We start from the raw sequence: 10,451 nt of genomic DNA, 5'->3' as shown, positions 1-10,451 counted from the left end.
ACGTAAAACTTCGCACAAGCTAACCACCCTGAGAACCATCCGCCCGTCGCTATCTGAACGCCAGTCACTCCTCTTCTATTCTGCCCTTATACTTCCTGACATGCTTAATGGATCAAACGCGTTCTTCTCAGCACTTAAGGCTCAGCAGCGGCACCAGCTCACTGTCCTCGACAAGCGATGTGTTCGCTGCGTAGCCAATCTGCCCTTCCCGTCCCAAACCACTCATATACACTCGCCTTGCACTGACCCCTGCAATTGAACGTGCCAAATGCAAACTGCGTTTGCTTATGCAGTTAGTCCACACCAGTAGCATCAGCCCTCTTCTGAAAGATAGAGTAGCCCTCCAACCTCCCAGTAACACCCGTGGCAATGACAATTGCAAATACGTTGTTCCACTAACTCGGCGAACATCTGGCGACAGCCGACCATTGGTTTCTGCCGTGAAGCTTTGGAACACCCTGCCACAGGAACTCACGTCCACTCGTCGTCCAACCTCGTTTAAAGGATTGCTGAAAGTGTTTTTCTACGGTTAATATGGCCAAATAGCACCTCCCTCTGGCATAGGACCTCATCTTGCTATATCTCTCTGATTGTTATTCGTTCGATTTTGACTTGTAATTACCGGTACAAATACTTCCTATTGACTATTTTCTCATTTTCTCAAGTGCAGCTTTATCGAGCCACACTTTTTATTCTATCGCCATCATAATATTGGGCATCAATGCCCGTTTGGTTTGCGATGTAAAATAAAACTTCAAACAAACAAACAATGTATACATGTAACGCGTTTTATTGCTCGGTGGAGAATTCAGATGGCTGAGTTCTAAGACATTGTTCTCTGGAATAATTAGTGCTTTTCACTGGCAATAGACTATGGATTTCGGCAATATACAGTCTGTACTGGTGAGATCAACTAAGGTGTGCAAAATTCCTCCAACAGCCGAAGTTTCAAGCAAGGCGTCAAACAAGCGCCATATTTGTGGCAAACAGATAAAGCGCTGGTCAAGGTACGGTTATGCATACATGTCGGTTTGACCTCTTGTTCTACAGAAAACCAAACCTCTACCAATTGTAAGGGTAAGACTAGACATGTACGAAAGCATACAAGGCGACTTGAGACAATCACGGATCTGGAACCTGATTTTAACTTCATATTTTCTATTCATTTTCGGTTTTAACAACCCTCGAGGAGTTAATAACTTTAATAGAGCTGTAAATAAAATGAAGGCTGCATACATCACGCAACCACAGGTAAGTTTCCTGTTCGATATGTATGTTTATCCTAGGAGTAATGTAACAGGAATATTATAATCCAGAACCGATGTTCTCGCTCCACATACACCGACATAAGGACATGGACCCAGACCACAGAGGCAGGAGCACACAGAGTGAGGGTAGTAGGCCGTAGCCAGATGTGAACCGGAATGCAGACGAAACTAGGAGCAACAACAGGGAGACAGACCCCAGGAGGAAAAGTGATTGCATTGCACCACTTGGGACCGTCAGATTAATTTCTCTGGACCGAGCCAGCCGGGAAAAAACCCTCGCGCCGACGAACGCACGAATGAGGGAAAAGACCGGGTGTATAACCCCAAGTGGTAATATGGCAGCATTAAACTGGCACAACATATCTACAGCCAAGAAAGAAAGGGAAAAAGACGGGCAGACATGAAACGTGGGAGGGTGGGGACACTGGTGAGACATAAAAAACTGACTGAAGAAGTCAGGCAAAAAGAACAGCAACAAAAAGAGAAAACACCAGATTCCATATTCGGAAGAAAAATAATTTTGTTGCGCGAGAAATCATTTCTAACCTCACTCCCTCCTCTCGGCCGGCGAGAAATATATCTTCTGTCCCTATCATCAGTGGAGTTTACGGAATTAAAGGTAGCCAATGAAAGTAACTGGAGTTAAATCATCAAGCAGGGGTATGGACACACATCAGGAATGCTAAAATAAATGGGATACAACAAAGTAGGAAGGCTAGCAAGCGAGTTGACAATCTCACATGACAAAGTGTAGAAGAACATAATCATCAAGGTTATCCCTGGTTGGCGTTGCTTATAGGTAGCCTTCCGCTTGCCCATAGCGACAGGAACCTCATCAGGGTCGCTGTTCGAAGACGAATCCCGGGTGGCAGCATCCAGTTTTTGCTGAAGCAGAGAATAGAAATGACCAAAGGAAAACATTACCAGCATGGTCAGTGATACCCAGGGACACTCGAGAGCACGAGGCTACACCATGTGAACCACAGGTGATTATTATACACGCTGCGAAATATTTCAACATCAACGATGTACATGTTGTATTGGGCCAGACATTACAGTTCACAATTCACACATTCAATGGAAATTGAGTTTCTTCGAAAAGCAATACATCCTCGAACACCAGTATGCCCCCTCAGGCTCTTACTGTCTTTGGCGACGCACTAGAGGCCAGTACATGTATGAGACAGGTTCGTCTTAAGATCGGTATATACAAGCTAGAAGATGCGTTTCTCGACGTGCTCTGACTTCGATCTACGTAGAATGTATCTACGTAACCGCGCAGGATTTCCCAGTGCGTTCCTCGAGAGGGGTAGTGATGTGGTGTATCTTATGTCGAAAGCTGCATGAACTAATGAATCCTATCTTTACAGTTCCAGCAGTTTATCGTGTGACAGACTCTGATGTGATGCTAGGATTTATGTGGATGTTCGATAAAAGGGAGTAATTAGAGGGCTGTGAGCTAGGATGAAATGGGATTTCATTAGGGTTTCCACGGGTGTCCTGTTGGTATAGTTGGCAACTTGTATGATACATAATGGTGAGTAATGAGAGTGCAAACACAACTTAAGCCATTAATTACCTTGATTGCACTAGGGCTTCCTCTGCGGGTAGCTGCAATGCGTTCCAAATGCCTCTCCCTCTTGGTGGCTGATGCTTCGGTAGCCCATGTTACCTGTGGATCGGGTGATGTGTTGCACTGACGGGGATGCCTTGGGTTTGAATGTATGTTTTCCAGTAGCCGAGGTGAAGCCCTCGTCGTCTGAGGAGGTGTGAGCTGCTTTGCCACGTAGACGAGCAGGGAAACCAGGAGTCCCTTGGGCGTTAGCTGATGGCTTGGGCTTCAATGTATGTTTTCCAGTAGCCGAGGTGAAGCCCTCGTCGTCTGGGGAGGTGTGAGCTGCTTTGCCACGTAGACGAGCAGGGAAACCAGGAGTCCCTTGGGCGTTATCTGATGGCTGTGCCTTCAGTGGAGCTGTATTCGGAGTCTCCTGCTGAACGTCATGTGTGGTGGAAGTCGTGGAATCCTTGCCGCCAGACGTGTCCATGTCGACCTGCTGCACTGCTCCGTCGTAACTGTTGCGATCTCTAGGCTTGGCGTTCACACGCGGGCGAGTATCTCTCGTTCTTGCACCAATCTGTTGCCGGGATTCTTGATCAGCACTGTCTATAGGAGCTGGAATTCTACAATTGCCTCGATAGCACTGCTGGACTATTCTAACTGCAGTATTCAGAGACACTCTGTGGCCCACTGAAATATAGACGGGTGTTGATCCACCTTTGTTGACGCTGGCTACTCCAATGATGCCGGTCTTGCCCTTTCCAATCACTGGAGCCGTGCCTCTGTTTTGGCAAAGGTGTTTGATATTGTCCTGCGGATGCCAAAAGGGTCAAAAACACGCAAGTGTTAAACTTTCAACAGGGACAGATGATTATCACTGGGACCAAACCCTAAGCTAAGTACTTTTCACTTGCTATCCCCTCCATCTACGAAAATTTCGCTCAGTTGCACGACAGGAATAATATTGAATTACAGCCAATACTGTGCGAAATGGGCATCATCACGGCAAAGATAAAGAAGTAGATGCGAGTATTCCTAACGAATGTTCCAGGGCAAGAACATAGAGAAGTCTTCACTTACTTCTCGGAATTGTCGCTCACTTCGGGCTTGAACCGCTGGAATAAGAAGTTTTTTGGCTACACCAATGGTGGGCACGTCAGCCACAACTCCTAGATGGCTGGCTGAGCCACAGCCTCTGTGGTGCAAAATTCCATTGCCATCCACCAAAAGCATCTGTGGCTTCCACCGGGGGTGTTCCTTCTTAAGTGTCTCCAGCAACGTGACATAATGCTCGACTTCTCGATACGCCAAAAAGCCGGATTTGTATGGTACGGTTATTTTGACGGGAATCTTAAATGTATGCATGTGTTGCATGGTACCGTAGTTATATAGCGATAGCGCAGCCACGGCCGTCTGGTTGTCGTTGCTGCTGTACGAAATATCAAGTCCACCAATGATGTTAATTGACGACCTCAGGGTTGCTCCTTGGCGACCGAATCGATCCTCTTCGATGATACTACATCGGATATTCCGCTGAATCCTGTGTGAACCAGACATATAGAAACCAAATGGAAGAAATGACGAAGAAAAAACAGCACTTGTATCACGGGTTGGATGGGTTACAACATTAGAGTGGGTGTACATGCATGTGGGTCTGTTTCTTGTATGCATGTGTGTATGTAGCGAACCTTGGCAGCAGGATCAAGATCACGATGTACATGTATGTATGCAAGTATGTATGTATGTACTAAAGTATGTTTGTATGTATGTTTGTATTTATGTATGTATATATGTATACATAGGTACCTCCATAAGAGCACAATCCTCTGGCACAGATTACTTCTGTCTTTGGCGCTCATGAAACAAAGGCAAAATTCGGTTGACGCTGTGTTGTTTTCGCTGGATTACACTAGGTGCGGTAAACTTCGATATAGAAGACTGGAACTGGTTCACTGTGCCGATGTGAATTCCTACCACCAGTGTTTCTTCTTTCCAGTTTGGAACTGCGCAGGTTGCCTAGGTTTCAATGGAGATTTTTTGTGTGCTCCTCATAAATTTTGAATGTATGTTAAAATATTAGTGGGCCAAAGTCTGCGCAGCCGTGGCCGTAAAGTTTTCTTGCGTACCTTTTAGTTGTCTGTTTTCGGACCTATGTCGGCATCCTGGTTGAGCAGTGGAGAGGAAGATTCTCTTTCTCTAGGATTCCTTTGGCCGACCCCGTTACGGCCTGGTTAAAAGGGTGACGCTGAGCAAACGTTCCATTCTAAACTAAGTTACTTTTACCGTTATGCAGATTATTATTATATCTAGGTGCACAGAGGCAATATGCTTTGGTTCTGCAAGAGTGCTCAATGCCTGATTCAGGCAGAGCGGCGTACACAAAGGCACACAATGAAAACCTTGGCAAATTTATTCCGTTGTGACTCCGAGTTTCATGGCTGAACCAATCATCAGACAACGATAATGGAATAGGAGGCAGCGCTGGTATATCTAAGTGGAGAGAGGTGTGATAATACGATAGCGAGAGGAGTAATCGCGTGAATGTATACAGGGACGGGCTATTTCAGAGGCAGATGCAGTAGGCGCAGGTCTAGCACTAACAAGTACGCGCTTAATCTCGCTCATACACCACACACACACACACATACTAACACGCACACACATATACACACATACACGCACACACTAACACACACATACACCCACCCACAACACCCTAACTTGCACACGGGCGCACGCACACACAGGACACCCACCCACCCACAACACCCTAACTCGCACACGCACAAACACACGCACACACGCATATACACACACCTGTAGACACATGTCCACACGTATACACAGGCATCTGCGTTCGTATGACAAGTCTAAGCGCACACAAACTCCTGCAATCACGCGTCAAAAAACCCGCAGCGGTCATAGCTGTCTATGTAATAGGGGTGGCCAGCAGAAACTTGCGCTGGTGAGGGCATTTAGATACCAGCTCACTTCTCTTGTTTAGGGAGGCAGCTTTTGAAGCTTTCAGGATGTGGAACTTTTCGGTTAAGCATAGGCCACACTTCTTTCTGATGTTACTGTACGAAGGTGCTCTATCCTTGATCTCCCATCTGATGTCGAATCCGCGGTTCTCGTTTTTCAGATCCCAGATGTGCTTGGACAACTTAGTCGATGCGGCATACTTTTCATGGCGGAAGTCCGAAGTGTGTTTGTTGTAGCGCTGCTTGAATGTGGTAGCAGTCATGCCGACGTAGGTCTTGACTTCGTTGGATGCTACATGCGCCTCGTACACGACGTCGGAAGACTGGCAGTCACCGTTGAGGGGGCACGACGCCTTGACCCGACAATTGCATGGCACAACTGGCGGTCGCGAGTGAAGTTTTGCAGCATTGTGCCCTTTGATAATCGACGCTACGTTCTTCATACAGCTGTAGCTTACTTTTGTTGTGTTCTTGTTAAACACCTTGTGTAGCGCCGAACCTTCAGGGAAGTGTTTCTTGACGAGGTATAGAAACTTTGCGCCAACGTTGGTTTTGACCGTGGTACTGTACGGCGGGTTAAACCAGATGACGTCGCGGCTGCGCCCTTTCTTCGCTTTTTTCTTCTTGTTGCTCGGTTCATCCTTGTATGTCATGGTTTTCGGGTGGCCACTTGAGGCCAGTGCGTCCTCGTATAACGTTTTAGCATCGTTGAACACTTCCTCATTGCATGAGATCCGTTGCAGCCTCTTGTTGATGCCAATGGGTATTTGTCTCAGCACCTGCGGTGGGTGACAGGACCGCACATCGACGTACAGGGGCTGCCTCCTATTCCATTATCGTTGTCTGATGATTGGTTCAGCCATGAAACTCGGAGTCACAACGGAATAAATTTGCCAAGGTTTTCATTGTGCGCCTTTGTATTATATCTAGGTGATAACCTGCGATTGCTGGCTATGTGCATACTTGCCTATTTGATTTGGGATGTAAAATTACTTGTAAAATAGATCGGATGAATAGTAAATGGATAGAAAATAGGAAATTCAAATCAGGTAAGATCATTGCCAATCTAACCTCACCTTGAAAGCTTCCTTTCATACAAAGCCTGACTCCTATAAATACATGACTGTAGCAGAGATTTGGTTTTCTGTAGAACAAGTGATCATACTTATGCATAACGTACCTTGACCACTGCTCCATCTGTTTGCCAGAAACACGAGGCTCCTTTGCCGCCATGTTTGAAACTTCAGCTGAGAGAGGAGTTGTGCACGGTTCAGTTGAGCCCACCAGTAAGATCGCTCACAGTTCTAGGGAAGAACCGCAGAACCCGAAATCGTCTGAATACTACCACTGAGGATTTTGATAACGTTTGATTCAGATGGACCAAACAAAAATTGAACCAGTTCAGGCAACCTCAATGACATGCCACCAGAGCCACGAGACACAAAACTCGAAGCGTCTTCGTCTAGAATGTCTTGCAAAATGACAGTGACCGTGAAATGACTAGCTTTTTATACCCTACTACTACTGTCGTGGACATGTGGTCGCACGTCTAGCGGTTCCAGGGCGCTGGCTATGCAGCCGTGGATTAGCGGTACACGCATGCATGCGCGCTAACTAGCTATAGCTAGTATAAGTGGGTTCCCCACAGGCCGTTCAAGTTTGACGTGATCGATTTTATTTGGATTCGCGAGACCAAACGAGCAGGAGTGCTCACTAACAGGGTAGCGAATGGTTGAGTTGTGCTATGTCACAGTATGTGACAATGTAGTGTGTGCGTGGGGTGGTGGTCGAGGGGGGGGGGGGGTTAAGCTGCGGAGGCCCAATACAATGTAAGGGGATGGGAGGAGAGAAGGCCAGCGGGGAGTCAAATTCAGAAGAGGGAGGAGAGAATAGCTGAAGTACACGGTTACTGTGCGAATTCAAATAAACCAAACAAACTTCAAAACAAGTACATATCTCACGAGAATAAAGAGAGTGACGTTACAGCTACTCTCGTTTCTACGTAAGGTGCTTTGTATAAGATGTACCAACGCGTGGTAGCCGCGTGCTGTATAACAAGTATAACTATAAGTGGGTTCCCCATAGGCCTTTGAAGTTTGACGTCACAGCTTCTTGACAATGCGTAGTTACTTGGCCCGCCAAGTGCCAAGTGATGACAAACGAAAGTCGAGTCACCTAGTACCTGCGCTTGACGTGTTTCCAGTGTACTTCTAGTGCCAGCAGCATGCAGTGAACACAGCTACAGCAGCATGCAGTGAACACAGCTACAGCAGCATGCAGTGAACACAGCTACAGCATCATTTTGACCGCTGAGAAGCCCGCGAGCAAGATTATTAATTTTATAATAGCTATAAAGAGAACAAATTCTGCTGTCATCGCCACACTACAACAAAGTCATGAAGGTTTACCAAAATCGATTTTCTTGTCACAATCATCAGTGGAAAGCCGTGACTGAAGAGTAACCATGCTGAATCAATGATTAATATACATTCAATAATACGAAGTAGTGGTTGCGACTTCGGCGATGATTTGTAAGAAAGGTTTGCTCCCCACACCGGAGCTCGCGCTATTCCGCCGACTTTACGTGACACTTGACTGACTCACGACTGCCACCCAGAGCACACGAGAAGTCCATCGAACCTTCGACTCGGCAAACCTGCAAGAAAGCACCACTCCCTGCTCAATACACAGTGTTTCGGGGAATTCACCCCTCATCAGTTGAGCTTGAGTAGGCTGAGGAAGATTGTGCCTGAAGAGCACCACTTATATAGTGCTCTCCAGGCACAAACATCACCAGGGATACAAACTTACAAAGACGCTCCGCTTCCAGCACGATAAACACCTCGTGAACACCAGATAGCAGCGTGAGTCAGTGTCGCACAAATCATCTCCGAAGTCGCAACCACTACTTCGTACTGTTGTGCCCAGCGCGGGCTTGCGACTAGTTGGTTTGGAGGTGACAGCGTTGCGAATGACCGAGGGTCCTCGACGTCTGTCTCACCGTCCAGGAGCGACACTGACTCACGCTGCTATCTGGTGTTCACGAGGTGTTTATCGCGCTGGAAGCGGAGCGTCTTTGTAAGTTTGTATCCCTGGTGATGTTTGTGCCTGGAGAGCACTATATAAGTGGTGCTCTTCAGGCACAATCTTCCTCAGCCTACTCATGCTCAACTGATGAGGGGTGAATTCCCCGAAACACTGTGTATTGAGCAGGGAGTGGTGCTTTCTTGCAGGTTTGCCGAGTCGAAGGTTCGATGGACTTCTCGTGTGCTCTGGGTGGCAGTCGTGAGTCAGTCAAGTGTCACGTAAAGTCGGCGGAATAGCGTGAGCTCCGGTGTGGGGAGCAAACCTTTCTTACAAATCATCGCCGAAGTCGCAACCACTACTTCGTACTGTTGTGCCCAGCGCGGGCTTGCGACTAGTTGGTTTGGAGGTGACAGCGTTGCGAATGACCGAGGGTCCTCGACGTCTGTCTCACCGTCCAGGAGCGACACTGACTCACGCTGCTATCTGGTGTTCACGAGGTGTTTATCGCGCTGGAAGCGGAGCGTCTTTGTAAGTTTGTATCCCTGGTGATGTTTGTGCCTGGAGAGCACTATATAAGTGGTGCTCTTCAGGCACAATCTTCCTCAGCCTACTCAAGCTCAACTGATGAGGGGTGAATTCCCCGAAACACTGTGTATTGAGCAGGGAGTGGTGCTTTCTTGCAGGTTTGCCGAGTCGAAGGTTCGATGGACTTCTCGTGTGCTCTGGGTGGCAGTCGTGAGTCAGTCAGGTGTCACGTAAAGTCGGCGGAATAGCGCGAGCTCCGGTGTGGGGAGCAAACCTTTCTTACAAATCATCGCCGAAGTCGCAACCACTACTTCGTACTGTTGTGCCCAGCGCGGGCTTGCGACTAGTTGGTTTGGAGGTGACAGCGTTGCGAATGACCGAGGGTCCTCGACGTCTGTCTCACCGTCCAGGAGCGACACTGACTCACGCTGCTATCTGGTGTTCACGAGGTGTTTATCGCGCTGGAAGCGGAGCGTCTTTGTAAGTTTGTATCCCTGGTGATGTTTGTGCCTGGAGAGCACTATATAAGTGGTGCTCTTCAGGCACAATCTTCCTCAGCCTACTCAAGCTCAACTGATGAGGGGTGAATTCCCCGAAACACTGTGTATTGAGCAGGGAGTGGTGCTTTCTTGCAGGTTTGCCGAGTCGAAGGTTCGATGGACTTCTCGTGTGCTCTGGGTGGCAGTCGTGAGTCAGTCAAGTGTCACGTAAAGTCGGCGGAATAGCGCGAGCTCCGGTGTGGGGAGCAAACCTTTCTTACAAATCATCGCCGAAGTCGCAACCACTACTTCGTACTGTTGTGCCCAGCGCGGGCTTGCGACTAGTTGGTTTGGAGGTGACAGCGTTGCGAATGACCGAGGGTCCTCGACGTTTGTCTCACCGTCCAGGAGCGACACTGACTCACGCTGCTATCTGGTGTTCACGAGGTGTTTATCGCGCTGGAAGCGGAGCGTCTTTGTAAGTTTGTATCCCTGGTGATGTTTGTGCCTGGAGAGCACTATATAAGTGGTGCTCTTCAGGCACAATCTTCCTCAGCCTACTCAAGCTCAACTGATGAGGGGTGAATTCCCCGAAACACTGTGTATTGAGCAG

General features: G+C 47.8%; 1 protein-coding gene across 1 annotated transcript; it reads right to left on the bottom strand.

Moving 5' to 3' along the window:
* Nucleotides 1-1,176: 1,176 nt before the first annotated feature.
* On the bottom strand, nt 1,177-4,075 carry LOC135812481 (endonuclease V-like). The gene is made up of 3 exons (XM_065325837.1): nt 3,907-4,075; nt 2,848-3,637; nt 1,177-2,153 (listed from the first exon to the last, which is right to left on the bottom strand). Exons 1-2 carry the CDS (start codon nt 4,057-4,059, stop codon nt 2,858-2,860), a joined length of 933 nt encoding a protein of 310 aa, XP_065181909.1. The 5' UTR covers nt 4,060-4,075; the 3' UTR covers nt 1,177-2,153; nt 2,848-2,857.
* Between the last annotated feature and the right edge of the window lie 6,376 nt (nt 4,076-10,451).

Source organism: Sycon ciliatum, chromosome 3, assembly GCF_964019385.1.
Source record: "Sycon ciliatum chromosome 3, ocSycCili1.1, whole genome shotgun sequence".
Taxonomy (NCBI): Eukaryota; Metazoa; Porifera; class Calcarea; order Leucosolenida; family Sycettidae; genus Sycon; species Sycon ciliatum.
The sequence above is the reverse complement of the archived record's forward strand: the minus strand, read 5'-3'. Positions and strand labels throughout refer to the sequence as shown.

Coding starts and splice junctions, on each gene's coding strand:
- LOC135812481 (XM_065325837.1), bottom strand. CDS start 4,059: ATGCTTTTGGTGGATGGCAATGGAATTTTGCACCACAGAGGCTGTGGC. Junction 3,638..3,906: donor GTGAGCGACAATTCCGAGAA/GTAAGTGAAGAC, acceptor TGGCATCCGCAG/GACAATATCAAACACCTTTG.